This window comes from Chiloscyllium plagiosum, chromosome 27, assembly GCF_004010195.1.
Source record: "Chiloscyllium plagiosum isolate BGI_BamShark_2017 chromosome 27, ASM401019v2, whole genome shotgun sequence".
Classification (NCBI taxonomy): domain Eukaryota; kingdom Metazoa; phylum Chordata; class Chondrichthyes; order Orectolobiformes; family Hemiscylliidae; genus Chiloscyllium; species Chiloscyllium plagiosum.
In genome coordinates, this window is record NC_057736.1 from 23,346,770 (window position 1) to 23,363,155 (window position 16,386).

The window sequence follows — 16,386 nt, forward strand, 5'->3', positions numbered from 1 at the left end:
GCCAGAAGACTACATGTTAGTGCTCCTACCTATATCAGGTGAATCCATAAAGGCCCCATCCAGTGAGTAGTCTAGATACGTGGGGAAGTGAGTTATCAGACAAAGACCCCAGGCTATGAAAAATTCAAAGGCTTTGGCTTGCCAATATAATAAAGCAATGCCTGTACCGTGAAAGGTCAAGCAGCTAACATTGCCACTAACCTGGAAGATGAGGGTAGCGGTAGAAATGAACTTGGGGAAAAATGTAGGGAAGGCCCTCATTGACCCCTCTACAATCTGGTTAATTAATACAGAAATAGCAACAAATTTATACTCCTTAAATACCCACCTCGGTGCAGAAAAGTGAGCAGATTTAGTTAAACCACTTACTGCAGTCAACAGCTCATACAGAGGCAAGCCAGAATGAACCACTCTAGATGAACCACACAGATCGACATGGTGTAGATGTGGGAGAGGCCCCTCCATAAGGTGATCTCAGATTCTGGAGGAAGTTAAATACATACCGGATCACAAACTGATCCAGCATGGCAACAGAGCTAGAGGTCTTCAGTTGTGATTTGTGCCCAGGCCTGTTGGCTCCACAAGGCTTTGCATTGACTACTGAAAATGCAGTGACCACAGCCTTTTACTATCTGAAACCCCAACTGGGAGACTGCATAAACTGGGAAGGGGTAGCAGCCTACATTATCAAGATAGATTTAATCAAGCAATACTGACAGTTTCTCTTGACGGCCCACACAAATAAAATATCCACCATTTTGAAGCCAGATAGGTTATATCCACAGCCAAAGGGACACTGAAATGTCTCAACCATGTTTCAAGGGTTGCTGAACCAGATAGTGGCAGGGTTATCTAATTGCAAAGTGTGCTTAGACAATGTCCTAGTGTACAGCAACACTTGAGAAAAGTACTTAGAGCAATTGGGAACCCTGTTGCAAAAAAATGCAATCAGCTGACCTGATGAGCCATCTTGCAAAAAGCAAGTTTGTTAAGGCCCAAGTGATCAATTTAGTGGTCAAGGATAAACAGCACAGTTCCCCGTTCCTACAACAAAATGGGAAATTAAAAGGCTCCTCCGAGGAATGTATGAACGTTTTGTGCCAAACATCAGTATAGTAGCAATGCTACTGACAGACCCGTTACAGAAGAGAGTCACAGGTAGACTGAGAAATACTAGGCAACTTTTAAAAAGTGGAATGCCACTTCAATATCTACAGCTCCAAACTTTAACCAAATATTTAAAACGGACGTCGCGATATGAGTGATATCGGGGAGGAAGCTTTCTCCTTCCTGAAGGTGAATCCAAAATAGAGGGGCCAATCAGGGTCCTTCCTCAAAAACTAAACAGACATCAGAAAGCATATTCCACAGTTGAGAAAAAGAAAGCCGTAGTTTATTACTGACTGTTGCTTACTCGCTCTTGAAACATGTCCAAGACATGTACAGAGAGACCACTGTCGTTACTGATCATAACCCTTGACTTTTGTGGGAATGTTAAATGCACGGAACACCAGGTTATTTGACTGGAGCTTCTTCCTTCAAAGACACCAAATCACTCATTTCGCCAGGAAATTTACTGTGTTTCAAGATGTCATAGACAGAACTTAGAGACACCTACTTAGAATCAAAAAGCAAATTGTTCAAGGCTGGCGGAATGAATGTGTGTGGGTCAGTTTGTTTATATATAGTTTTTAAATCTCTCCTTATAATAAAATGGGAATGGATCTCATTATGGTAATGTGGCTATGGATCAAAATCTTGAAGTGTTCAGAGATGATTTTACTTTTAATTCCAAGTCAACACATAACACACTGATCACACTGGTTGGCATGCACGAAACATCAAAGGAACCTTGGAGCATGACACTTAGACAGAATGTTGGTGCAAGGCACCATTAACTGCATCCTGTTGTGCTGAGAGGACCATAACGTACTGCAGCAGAGTTCATCAATAGAAAGGAATTCCATCCTATCATTCCTACTTAAGTAATATCTCCTATATGACAACAATTGATTCACATCAAAAGATGAGCTCTGGTATTAATTGCATGTTTAATATAGTCAAATGATTTATAAATTGTCACAATGACAGATTAGAACCCAAAATTGCTTATAGATACATTGAACTTTTAGACAAGGCATGTCTTTCTCAAAAAAAGGCTGACATCCAAGCTTGACTGATAATGTAATTTCTATGAAGGAATTTGCAGAGCGCTGAAAAATTCTCTTTGTGAACCTCATAATGTCATACCTTGTATTGTATCAAAGAAGCTTCAAAAGATAGAGACTTCAAAACACAGAAGTGCAAGGAAATCTCATTACCTCATCTTAATAGGAAAATATCTTCTGTGGGTTGTATTCCAGACAACGGACATGAGTCGAAAGACATGTTTGTGCTTTACCTTTCCCAGAAAATAGAAGTCAGGAGTCACACAACACCAGATTATAGTCCAGCAGACTTAGTTGAAATCACAAGCTTTTGAAGCATTTGACAAAGGGGTTATGCTCTAATAGCTTGTGGTTTCAAAGAAACTTGTTGGACTGTAACCTGGTGTTGTGTGACTTGTGACTTTGTCAACCCCAGTCTAACACCAGCACCTCAAGAAAATAGAAAAATTGAAACAACTGCAAAGCCTGGCTTGTGTATATGAATGTGCTGATATGCTAATAAGGACCAGTATGTTGTTAATATTGAAGCTTGAGAACACCCACTAGACACTCCCGCACTCCAGATAGAAAGAAAAAACAATCACCTTGAGTGTCAAAAGTCGGTCAATCAGCCAGTCATGGACAAAAGGGAAACAAGGCAAAAGCATTTCAGCTAACCTGGAAAGCCAAGAATCTCAAAATCGACTATTCAGCTACCAATGACCAAGTTACCAGCATCCTCCAGTGTAACAGTTTCAACCTTTCACTATCTATTCTTCATTAGCAATCCAGTGACTGATCCGTACATCTTAACTTGTACTCTTTTCAGGGCTCGCTTCTCACTTCTAATCTGTGCACGCGTGAGTTGCATTATTACTTCTTTTCCTGTTCAGTAACTAATAAAATTCACTTTTTATTTAACACAAGAAAGCTTGAGTAAATTGGCTCATTTTGAAATGTAAATTAATTTGGGAACTGGAAAAAGGTATCCAAAAGGGTTCTATTAATTCAGCCTTGCTGCAATCAACCAAGGGAATTGGTGGGTAAAGAAAGGGAGCCCTTCCCATCCGGAAGCACAAGAATTTTGGGTATATCATCCAGATCCGTAATGAATTGGGGAACCTTACCTGGATGGAGGGGCTAGCCGTAACAAAATACAACTGTTATTTATCACTGTAAATCCCTTCCCATTACTAAAAGGAAACAGATTGCTGATGGGATTACAAAACAGCAGTTGGAAAAGCCAAACACCAGCTGGTTGTTGTTCAAAGGCTCCCCATTACTGAAGAGGCTAGTAACTGAGTGAAGTTTTAAGTCTACTGTCAAATCCTAGAACAACATTGATTGCAGGTAGCCCAGCAAAGACAAGCTGATTGATTAAGAAGGACAAACTGCAGCAAACTGAGTACTGGCTTCATCATGGCTGAAGCTTCCTTAAAGACAAGTATAATTTGGGGCTTTCATGTGCTGTATTGTAGAGGTCAGATAAACTGCAGGTCATTGAGAATATCACAATGTTGCCATTCAACCAGAGTTTTAGTGCACACAGCCCATCTACAAACACCAGCAACCAGGAGACAAGGCTAAGAAGCTTAGTCAATATCCCTGATAGAACACTGATATAAGGATTCAACATATTAAGGAAATTTTAAAAATTGAATGTCCATTTTCAAATCACTGTCTGCTAGGTCAAAAGATATCGTTATCTGTTAACCCTTCTGAAAAGAAAATGCAGTACTGGTGGCAACAATCTGTTTTGCTGTGCTTTTTACCCTCAGGACTCTAGGTTCAAATTGAAAGCAAGAAAATGAGGTTATAATTTCCTTTGTTGTTAAGTGTGAAAATGAGCTTGTAAAACTATCATCCCGACACCATACAGCAGAAAACAAACTGCATGCAAGAGCTAATTGGCACTAACTGTATAATCTCACTCACAGAGTGCATACCATACTATTCAGAAATCTCATCCTGTTGTAGGAGTGGAGTTGAGGCTGATTGAGAGGACAGTTCAGCACTGCATTTAACCCATGCTCTATACTGTGACTGTGTTTCAATATTGTTCAATTTTCCTTTCACATCAAGGAGCAAGAAACCCATCCTAAAGTAATGTGAAACCAGAGATAGAGACAGAGACAATCAGCTACAGTAGCTGCAGTGTAGTATTTCATTGCCAGGCACTTAACAGGGCAGGGTTGCAGTTGCCTTCCAACATTTTGTTGCTGTCACAGAGAGACATTTGGAAGATGAATAGTGGTGTGCAAAAATGACAGGGAAATAAATGGGCAGTTCTGTAGGGACTGTTTCTATGATTGTCTGTGGATGTTAATTGTACAGATCAATCAGAGCGAGTTATGTGCACTTGCGTCTAATTAAGAAAGGCTGCAACAGAGAAGAAATATTGACTATAAAATCCCCATACAAAAACTAACAAAGACAATGTAAGAAGGGAACACAAGCACCTCAACCCTGTTATTATAGTTGTATGATCTGAGTGCTCACGCTGCCCATTTTTAAGAATGTTTGCTCACAAGCTTTTCAAGTTTTAAAATAACCAACATAATAGGAAAGATCCCAAAATTCTAAGCAAAACTGTGGAAGAAAGATTATTCTGAAACATCCTTTGATAGAGCTAATTTTGAATTTCAAAAAGGACAGCTAGCAAGATTTTGTTGCTGGTTTTTGTCAGGTGAAAATAGATTCTGTATAGTGTATCATTAAGCATTTATGTATTACAGATATTTTGAGGCTGAGTAAAACTGAAGTTCTATTACAGAAATTGGTTTGCATGTTTCAGACAAAACTGTGAAGATTTTCTAGCACAGCTCTGCCTTATTCCTCTTGAGCACGTCTGCCAATTTAAACATAATAATGAATTTTTCCTATAATGCTACACAGATTCAAACTTCATTATTCATATTTTCAAATGAACTCAAAACAGGTCTGATTTTCCCCCCGAATGATCTTGTATTATTTTACCTTTAGAAGTGCTAAACCAGTTCTTAGAACTATGTCAAGTATCAAAAGTTAACTCACATCTCAATCTAGTCAGATTTTTACATCACTGATAGTTATAACCACTTTTCAAGATATGAAATAACCAGACAAGCTCTGACTGCCTATGACATAATGTTACTGTTAGTTCAGATGAAGGAATGGAGAGATATGACTCCCATCTCAGGAAATTGCCACATCACTGGTTCACCTCTGACCCTTCTCTGCTCCCAGCTGGTGAAAACAGCTTTCGTTTGAACTGTGCCAGCATTTCCTGGAATTGCCAGAGTTTACCGCACTTCATTAAGGAGCGAAAAACTGTCTTGAATTTACAGCAAAAGGAGGAGGATTTTAAACTAATCATAATAAGTACAGACATCACATGATCTATGTAAAGCAACTACAATATACACACTGTCAAACAGCTTTCTGGCATCATAAAATTAGCATTGTGCTACAAAATATAAATAGACCATAGCAGGCCTCCAATCAGGCAGGTTCTTTCATCTACTTCAGAAAGTACTGCAGTGCTACTGTGAAATTCTGTTTGCTTGCGTTAACTCAACTGCCTTCATTAACAAAGCCACTGCCTTTGTGTGAAACTAGGCCAAAGAGGCCACAAAAGGGTCTGTGCTTAACCTCAAGGCTGGGAAAAGTTCCTATGCCTGGTATCCCTGTGTGAGGCTTCTTGTCCTGTAAGTCCTGGAGAAAGTTAGTCACTGTAGGGGTAATGTTGGGAATAGCATTAAACAGATATTAGAGCTGCAAACAATAAAGGAATGCCTGTAATTATGGGTGACTTCAACCTGCATATGGATTGGGTAAATCAAATTGGTAACAATACTGTAGAAGAGGAATTTCTGGAGTGTATTGGCAATGGTTTTCTGGACTAATACTTTGAAGAATCAATGTGAGAAGTGGCTATCCCAGACTGGTGTTATGCAAAGATAAAGGAATAAACTGATAATCTAGTTGTGTAAGGCCCCTTAGGAATGAGTGACCATAATATGGTAGAATTCTTCATCAAGATGGAGAGTGATGGGGTTGATTCTGCACTTAAGCTCCTGAGTCTTAATAGAGGAAATAAAGATTGCCTGAGGCGCAAATTGAGTCTGAATGATTGGGGAACGCTACTTCAAGGGATGATGGCGGAAAGACAATGGCAAAATGTAACATCTCCAAATTTGCAAAACTGGGTGTGAGAATAAGCTCAGAGGGGGCTGCAGAGATCCTTCAGTGCAATTTGGACAGGCTAGCAGATACAATATAATGTGGATAAATGTGATATTATCCACTTTGTTAGGAAAAAGGAAGGCAGATTATTACCAGAATGGCTATAAATGGAAAGGGAGGAATGTGTACCAGGACCTGGATGTCCTTAGTACAGTAGTCACTGAAATGAAGCATGCAGGTGCAGCAAGTGGTGAAGAAAACATACGGCATGTTGGTGTTCATAGCGAGATGATATGAGTATAGGAGCAGGGATACAGGGCCTTGGTGAGACCACACCTCGAATGTTGTATGCAGTTTTAGTCTCCTTTTCTGATGAAAGATGTTCTTGCTTGAGGGAAAGCAACAAAGGTGCTGACTGATTCCTGGAATGGTGGGGCAGATATGTGAGAAGAGGTTGAATCAGGATTATATTCCCTAGTGTTCCAAAGTATAAAAGGGGGGATCTCATAGTAATGTATAAAATTTTAATATTGACAACATAGATACAAGTGGGGGAGGCCAGAGTCAGGGGTCATAGTCTAAGCATACAGGGTAAACTACTAATAACTGAGATGAGGAGAAATTTCATCACCCAGAGAGCGGTGAGGCTACGGAAATCATTATTCAAGAAAGTAGTTGAGGCCAAAACATTGTTTGATTTCAAGAGGAGCTGATATAGCGCTTAGGGCTAAAGGCAGCAAAGGATATAGGGGGAAAAGCAGAAACAGGCAATTGAGTTGGATGATCAGCCATAACCATAATGAATGGTGGAGCAGACTCAAAGGGCAGAGTGACTTACTCCTCCTCTTATTACTATGTATTATTTTACTTAATTATAATTATAGATTGAATTGAATCATCATAAAAGTCTTTCAGTTCTGACTCGCTACAAGATCATTCCAAACAGGAGTACATTCACACAAATGTCAATGTGTTTGTTCACTTCATAACATTAAGCACCAAACAGTAATGTTCAATAAAGACCATGGACCAGCCTGTTCACTCTGGAATATCATGTCATAATTCTGGCTAACTGAAGTTCTTTTGCTGTCTTCTTTTCATATACCTGGCTGCTAAGAGTTACTGCTTCTTAATTCTTGCTAGTGTTATTTCTGTGCAAGGTAAGTGGCTTCCTTGATTGATCTACCAATGCATGAACAGCGCATGCAATCAATCTTGGACTGGAACTCCATCCCTAACAGCACTGTGGGTGTACCTGCACCAAATGGACTACCATGGTTCAAAAGGAGAGTTCATCACCTTTTCTCAAGGGCACCTAGGGAAGAACAATAAATGCTAGTCCAGCCAGTGAGGCCAACATCCCATGCACGAATCAAAATAATTTGATGGTCTAAAAGTACTTTCTGTCTTATACTGACTACTTTAACTCTGTTGTACCATTTTTCAGAAACTGAACATGTTAGGAATGCATTCTTCAGTATATCCCATCATGCATTTAGTCACTTTACATGTCTGTGATGAACTGTCCAACAATTCATTGACTTAAGTCTTAGAGTAAATTTAACTTGAAAACTCCAGACATTACAAATTCCTGACTGTTTTCCAAAGACGCCTACTTGAAAAGATGTGCAGATGTCATCAAGCATCCACCCCATCCACAAACAACACTCAGTAGCAGCAGTGTGTACTATTTACAAGATGCACTGCAGAAATTCCCCAAAGATCCTGAGACAGTGCTTTCCAAACCCATGCCCACTTCCATTTAGAAGGAAAATGGCAACAGATACTTGGGAACACCACCACCTGCAAGTTCCCCTCCAAGCCACTTATCATCCTGATTTGGAAATATATCATAGTTCCTTCACTGCCGCTGGGTCAAAATCCCGGAATTCCCTTCTGAATCACATTGTGAGTCTACCTACAGCACCTGGACTGCAGTGGTTCAAAAAGGCAGCTCACCAACAGCTTCTTTAGTGCAACTGGGGATGGGTCATAAATACTGGGTGAAAGTGAGGACTGCAGATGCTGGAGATTAGAGTCGAGAGTGTGGTGCTGGAAAAGCACAGCCGGTCAGGCAGCATCCAAGGAGGAAGAGGGCAGTGCCAAGTTGGAGGGTTAGATCTGGGATAAGGTCGGGGGGAGGGGAAATGAGGAAATTGGTGAAATCCACATTGATTCCATGTAGTTGGAGGATCCAGTTATGACACAGGGTAAACCGCAAGAAGTGCAAAACCTGTGGTGGCAGGGGAAGGTGCCAGGAGTGGACAGGGTTGGTGGGGGGCGTGGACCTAACAAGGGAGCCCAGGTTGGGGCACGGGGGGGGTTGCTTTCTCCAGAATGCAGATAGGGGTGGGGAGGGAAATATATCCCTGGTGGTGGAATCTGTTTGTATGTGGCAGAAATGGCAGAGGATGATGAGTGTATCCAGAGGTTGGTGGGTGGATGGTGAGAACCGGGGAATTCTGTCCTTGTTGCAATTGGAGGGTTGGGGTTCAAGGTTGGAGTGTAGGAAGTGGAGGAGATGTGCTGGAGGGCATTGTCAACCACCTGGGAGGGGAAATTGTGATCTTTGCAGAAGGAGGCCTTCTGGTGTACTCTATGGTGGAATTCATCCTCCTGGGAACAGATGCAGTGGAGGCGGAAGAATTGGGCGTCTACAGGAGGCAGGGTGGGAGGAGGTGTAGTCCAGGTAGCTGTGGGAGTCAATGGGTTTAAAATTGATGTCAGTGTTGAGTCGGTCACTGGTAATAGAGACGGAGAGGTCCAGGAAGGGGAGGGAGGTGTCTGAGTTGGTCCAAGTGAACTTGAGGTCAGGGTAGAGCGTGTTAGTAAAGTTGATGAACTGTTCAACCTCCTCATGGGAGCATGAGGTGGCGCCAATACAGTCATCGATGTAGCATAGGAAAACATGGGGGATGGTGCCAATGTAACTGTGGAAGATGGACTGTTCCACCTCCCCGGCAATGAGGCAGGTATAGCTGGGGCCCATGGCTATCCCTGTGGTCTGAAGGAAGTGGGACAATTCAAAGGAGAAATTGTTGAGGGTGAGGACCAATTCAGCCAATCGAATAAGTGTGTCAGTGGAAGGATACTGGTTGTGTTGGCGGGAAAGGGAGAAACAGAGGGCTTGGAACCCTTTGTCATTGTGGATAGATGTGTACAGGGACTGGATGTCCATGGTGAAGATGAGGTGTTGGGGACCAGGGAAATGAAAATCATTGAGGAGGTGGAGGTCATGGGTGGTATCCTGAATGTATGTGGGGAGATCCTGGACCAGGGGGAACAGGACAGTGTCAAGGCATGCAGAGATAGGTTTTGGTGGGGCAGGAGCAGTCTGAGATGATGGGTCACCTGGGCAGTCAGTGAATCTTGGGTAGGAGGTAAACTGGGAAGAGCAGAGTTCCCAACTATGAGGTTGGAAGCTGTCGATGGGAGATCCACTGAGGTGATGAGGCTGTGGATGGTCTGGGAGATGATGGTTTGGTGATGGGAGATGAGATCATGGGCAAGGGGACAATAGGAGAAGGTGTCAATGAGTTGGCGCCTGGCTGCAGTGGTGTAGAGGTTGGTGTGTCAACCCACCAATGAGCATCCCCACCCTTGTCTGCTGGTTTCATGGTGAGGTTGGGGTTGGAGCAGAGAGAGCAGAGGGATGCGCATTGTGAGGGTGTGGGGTTTGAATGGGTGAGAGGGGTGGACAGGTTGAGGCAGTCAGTCATAGCGGTAGTTGGACATGAAGAGATCGAGGACAGGTAACATACCAGCACAGGGTGAGCACAGTACGAGGTAATGAAAGGTTTTGACAGCATGAAATGTTCAGGTCAGTTTGTCACTGCATTTTAGAGATGGCAGTGGTAATAGAAGAATGGAACTCTACCCTGGGTGAGGAAGTTGGTGAAGAACCAAAGGAAGGGGCTCAGCTAAGAATGCATTGGAGATGCCAACTCTTGAGATGATGAAAATATAGTTCAAGATTTTAGTTGTGAAGAAGGACAGATAAGGGCATATGACAGTATTTTTGCCTTTTTTAAAAAAAACAGGTTTAGCAGCACAGCAGGCGAGGTTGGATTTGGGATTAAGTGGAATGTCAAGGTTCCAGATCTTCCAATTAGGGCTGAGCTAACAGATGTGAAGCTGGTGGAGTCAGCCGTAAATTATATATTATTTATGTATTTAATTCTTTGCACATGGTGGACGTAAACTGCGGATTCACTTGTGGCTCCTATGAGTAGTTACAGGTGGAGCCTGAGTGTTTCAATTGCTCGAGATTGTGCTGCTCAGTAGTAGATTCTGAGTTCAAGTCCTACTACAGAGTAAGTTGGTCATCCACTAATCATTTGTGTGGTTAAAACCTTCCACTTATTTGAGTGGCTCCCCTTTGAAATGGACTGCTTAATTGGGAATGGTTTTCACAAAAGAGGTGTAACAGAACAGACTGAAACTGTGCCAGTGGGTTAGGAGATGCAAATTTGTAATATGAAACTCTTATAAATAAAAGCTTATAAAAATGTTTGAAGATTGGCTCTGGTCTTGTCCTTCACTATTAGGGTTTGTGAAGTCCAAGATAAAGGCCAGAGGTAGCAAATGCATCTTGAGAAGAAATGCATCCCGAGGATACACCTGGACATTGTCTAAAGTAATAGTTTTCATTAAACTCCATCCAATCTGCTGGTTTCCTCCCACAGCCTGAAGGTGTGCAGGTTAGGTGAATTGGCCCTGTTAAAATTGCCCATAGTGTTCAGGGATGTGTAGGTTAGGTGTATTAGTTTGGGGTAAATGGAGAGCAGTAGGGGAATGGGTCTGGATGGGTTACTCTTCGGAGGGTTGGTGAGGACTTGTTGGGCCGAAGAGCCTGTTTCCACACTGTAGGGATTCTATATCTATATCTTATATCTCTATCTATATCACTTTTGACTGGTGAAATCAGCAGAAAAGCTCCAGATCTTGAAGGGGACAGATGTGTCATTAATATCTTCTACTAGTCTTAATAACAATGTCCAACTAGCTAAAAGTTCTTTCAGCCAGTCTGTTTGGACAAGTCGTGGCACACCTCTGGGGCATGTGGGACTTGAACCTAGATCTTCTGGCCAGAGATAGGGGCACTGCCACTGTGCTACAAGAGCCCTCCCACTTGCTCTTGTACCCAATTGTTATTATGCAACAATTACATCTTTTAAGACAAGAGCCTTTCTTATTAAGACACATTAGTTACTGTTCCTCCAACACTTAAAACCATACAGGCAAATAAAGTTAAATATAAAGTATGGAGAAACTCAGCAAATGACGCTGCCAGCATGTTGAATTTCTCCAGTGCTAGCTGTTTTTATTTCAGATTCCCACATCTACAGTATTTTGCTTTTATTATCAGGAAAGAAGAATGGCAATAGCATATTTCTATTGACAAATATAACATACAGGTGTTTGTAGGCACAATGAAGGAGAAATCACTGCAAAGGAGTAGAAAATAAAGATATGGATTTAAATTACACCTTTCATGTTTCTTAAGATTTCACAACCAATGTATCACTTTGAAATGTGGAGACTGCTATAAAGCTGGCAAATACAACTTCCATACTAGGTATGATTCCAAGATACAAGTCTGGAAAGTATTGGAATACTCTCCATTTGCCTGGATGAATACAGCTTCAACATGATTCTAGAAGCTTGATACCACGGGGACAAAGAAGTCAATTTGATTGGCCACCACTATTCTAAATATTCTCTCCCTCCATCATTGACACAAATGCCAGCAGTTGTGTACCATCTACAAAATGCATTACAGCAACTCACCACGGCTCCTCCAACAGCACCTTCCAAACCTTGATCTCTACCATCTAGAAAGACAAGAGCAGCATACCATATGAACACCACCATCTGCAAGTTCCCCTCCAAACCACATACCATCCTAAGCTGGAATACATTTCTATTCCTTCACTGGAGCTCCCCCCTTAATAGTGTTGTGTGTGTACCTACACCATTAGACTGCAACAGATCACCATCACCTCCTCATGGGCACTTACGGTTGGGCAATAAATGCTGATCTAGGCAGTGATACTCATGTGCTGTGAACAAATAAACATGTAACATTCATTTTGCAAAGTAAGCTCCTAGAGGTTTCAGTGTTGGATCCTTAATGTTCACCTGAACTAATCGTAACAGAACAGTTCTCACCTGAAGGGCAGTGCTTTTAACAAAACTGCACCCACTCAGTAAGGTCTTAAAATGTCAGCCTACTACACGTATTCCAGAGTTGGAGTAGAGTTTGAATCTTGTAAATACATGTAGTAGATGAATATTGCAATTATTTCCTCCTCTCAGTCAATATTAACATTTTTTATAGATGCAATTAAATTTCAGGTCAACTTAGTTAAACCTGATTAAGAAGTTGCATTACAAAAGCATATCCTATTGGTATTTACAAAATTCGTTGCTTGGCATTAAAAGGTTTTAAACTCACTGCAATGTTTTTTATTCGCTTGTTGTGAATTGGTGACCATAGCTAAGGGGCATCAGCTAGAAATCACAAAATTCTCAGCACACTTCTGCAATACCCATAAAACCTAGTCTGACACTGTGGTTCTGCTATGGATTTCTGGGAAACAGAAGCTTGCGTTCCTAAACTGTGAGACTTACTTGGGTGGAGCCAGGATATCCTCAAGGAATTCCTCAATCTTATTGACATCAGTTTTCACTTCTCCATTGAAGGTTATGAATGGGGGATGTGTTCCCGGAGCCAGATTTTGCAGGTCAGCAGGTTTCCTATTGATTCAGAGAGAAAGAAAATGTCATCAGTTCTCATTAGCAAAATAATTTGACATTCTCAATACTGCATGGAATTCATAGCGAGGGAACAGAATGCTCACGCTGCGGTTTAGGTGGAAATCTGTGTTTGTGTTTTACAAACAGGATAAGCAAGGTCACAATTGCTTAACATTGTGCTCTGCTGATCTTTAAGTTGTGGCCTCAAAATTACTTAAAAGCTGCCTACAACACTGGCTAGATCCCTCCATTAGCAATCAGCTATTCTTCTCACTGACCAGCAACTGACAAAGGAAAAGGTAACAGTGCCAGTTAACTAAAGAAGTAAAAGAAGAGAAAAAGATGAAGAGAAGTGAAAAGATCATAAACATAGAGAAACAGAGAAGCAAGCAAACCAAATACAAAACCTGAAAACTCAAGAGATGAGCAGAAAGAGAGATGGAGGGGTCTTGTCACTTTCTGGGAGCAATGATATGGACAATACACTGGTGATAGAGAATGAGTTATTCAGGGACGGTGCAGAAAATCTTTGTGAAGTTGAAAGCTTATGTATCTACATTATTGACCTGTCACAGGAACTGCACTGGAATAGTGCAGCAGAATATTAACCCAGGTCTTACATTGATAGAATACTGTTGCCTACAGATACAACATCAGTCCTATAAATTACACAAGCTCCTGAAACTTAATTTTATTTGAGACTCAAAGTTTTACAGTTATCAGCAGTTGTCATTGGTACACCAGTTAAAATTGCTGCTTTTATACCTCCTCCTGCCTGGAAATCTGCTGTCACAATGTATTAACATTGGCCTATCTTGCTCTATTCTCACACATCCATCGTAACCCATCTTCTGTAATCTTCATCATCCAACCATAACTAGGTAGGCCTCTCTTTCTGCTGGCCTCCACTTCACCCTCTAAAGTAGACCACTGTAAATTGACCATTCTGACTAAATGGCAGAAATAGTAAAATTTTATTTGCTGCATTTTACTTTTAAAGAGTTTTTATTGCTTTTATTATTTCAAGAGCCTCTTCATTCGATTCTATTCTATTTTTGGAGTTTTGAGTATATGTCTTAGCATCCCCATTTAACAAGCCTGTATTTTTTCTCATCAGTCTTCACTTATTGACCAGGTTTCTGAGGCAGACAAACAAGCAGATAGAATGCAGCATCTCCTAAGATTTTTTCCTTTGGAACAAGTTTGAATTTTATTGTCGTTAACGTATGCTTCATATTCACAAAATTACTTCTGGCGCGCTCTATCCTTCCTCTAAATTTTGCATCAGATCTGCCTTTCCCTGGTCTCACTTGTTCTAAGTAGACAAATATCCCTAATTTTTTCCAATGTATTCCTTTTCACTACAAATGATTTTGTCTTTTTTGGTATTTGTACTCAATGTACATTCTAAACTTACAGATTTTAATTGATCGGTGATTCCTTGTCGGGCCTCCTCTGAGCATACCACAGCTTTTTATGCTCTTGCCTCCAATTTTGACCCCTGGAAGTAGATCTCATTCTCTGATCATTTGTTCTGTGTCCAAACTGAATATTTTTCGCAACAGTACACAAGTTTGTTGTAGTCCTCTCTTCACTTGAAACACAGCTGACTGATGTCCTTTTACTTGTCCGATGCTCACTGTTTGCTCCCGACGTAGAGCTATGGGTAAATCTCACAACTTACTGTCATTGCTCCATTTCAGCCAGATGGCTAATAATGTTTGATGATACGCATGAATAAACACTTTCTTAAAATCTACTACATACAAGTACAAATCCTTGTTAAGGCAGGAGAGCACGGTGGCTCAGTTGTTAGTGCTGCTGCCTCACAGCATCAGCGATCCATGTTTGATTCAATTTTCAGGTGACTGACCATGTGAAGTTTGCACATTGTGTGTGTTTCTTCCCATTGCCCAAAGATGTATGGGTTAGGTAGTCCACCTGATGAAGGAGTGACGCTCCAAAAGCTAGTGTGCTTCCAATTAAACCTATTGGACTATAACCTGATGTTGTGTGATTTTTAACGTTGTTAGGTTAAATATTCCCTGTCTTGCTCCTGCTCCTGATCTAGATCCAGCCTGCTTTTCATCAGTCTCTGCTCCAAAGGTGTTGCTATTTATTTCAATTATGATTTTCAAGATCACTTCAATGAATTGACTCATTACAGTTCTGAAATGGTTGCACCCCATTAACTCCATTTTTTAAAACAAAAAGAACAAGATCACACTGTCCTTTCGAATCAGAAAAGTCCAAACCTCTGTGTTTGGATAGGAGACGGGAGAAGGGAAGTAACAAAGAGACACAGGGAAGTTCCTTGCTGCTGTGTTCCCCAGAATTATTTTCCATAATGTAAAAGCAAAACTAAAAGACCACTTTGCACATACTGAACATTGTGAGCAATAATCATGAGCACATTCATGTGGCAAACTGAAAAATCGAATATCTTGTTACTTGGGATTTACTCAATGCGCCAAAATATTCACATTGAAACTAAATCTGCATATTTACTTAAAATAATGCGCTGAGAAAAGGAAAAGAAAAATCAGTTACGTTGTATAATTGGAATGAGCAAATTTTATTGGCTTCACGCTACATGAGAGCTACCGTCGTTATTTTTTTAAAAATAAATTACTATGTAATCCTGCTTGATGAATTGTTCCTCTTTGTCTCCCCTGTGAATTTTTAAATTCACAATTGTTAATCTGATTCATCGCTCTCCTGCAATAATATGTTTTTTTTAAAAAGATCAGACGGGACATGGTGTAAGGCACTGTGGCAGCTTACGTTTAAAAAGGGGAAGTAATTCAGTTTTCAAAGAAAGCATTCCAAGAGTCAGCTTAAAGTCATCAATCAAGACATGCAGGTGCACAAACAGAACCGCACAGATGGCCTCCGAAAGACCATTGTTTAAAAGAATGCAGTGATTAACAAGAGGAAGTTGAATCAGATAAGATATAATAGCAGCGATTTTCCTTTCTAAGGCCTTGCTGGACCACCAGAATTTGTCACATTCGCTGATGAATTATTCCTATGACTGGCTGAGTTGCGAGGTTGTCCTGCTTTGGTCACCGCTTCAGCCCAGCTCACCCCCACCAGAGCTTACAGCAGGGAATCAGGAAAGGAATTGTCTTTGTCTTGGATGTCACTTATAGAGTCATAGAGATGTACAGCATGGAAACAGACCTTTCGGTCTAACCTATCCATGCCGACCAGATATCCCAACCCAATCTAGTCCCACCAGCCAGCACCCGGCCCATATCCCTCCAAACCCTTCCTATTCATATACCCATCCAAATGCCTCTTAAATGTTGCAATT

The 16,386-nt window shown here is 41.1% G+C and overlaps 1 protein-coding gene across 2 annotated transcripts in view; it reads right to left on the reverse strand.

Moving 5' to 3' along the window:
* LOC122563649 (chloride intracellular channel protein 4) overlaps positions 1-16,386 on the reverse strand; it is a 140,751-nt gene that overhangs the window by 41,136 nt on the left and 83,229 nt on the right. For both annotated transcript variants that reach the window (XM_043717655.1, XM_043717656.1), the window contains exon 3: positions 12,945-13,070. In XM_043717655.1, coding sequence (XP_043573590.1) covers positions 12,945-13,070 — 126 coding nt within the window. The remainder of the gene's footprint in view (positions 1-12,944; positions 13,071-16,386) is intronic.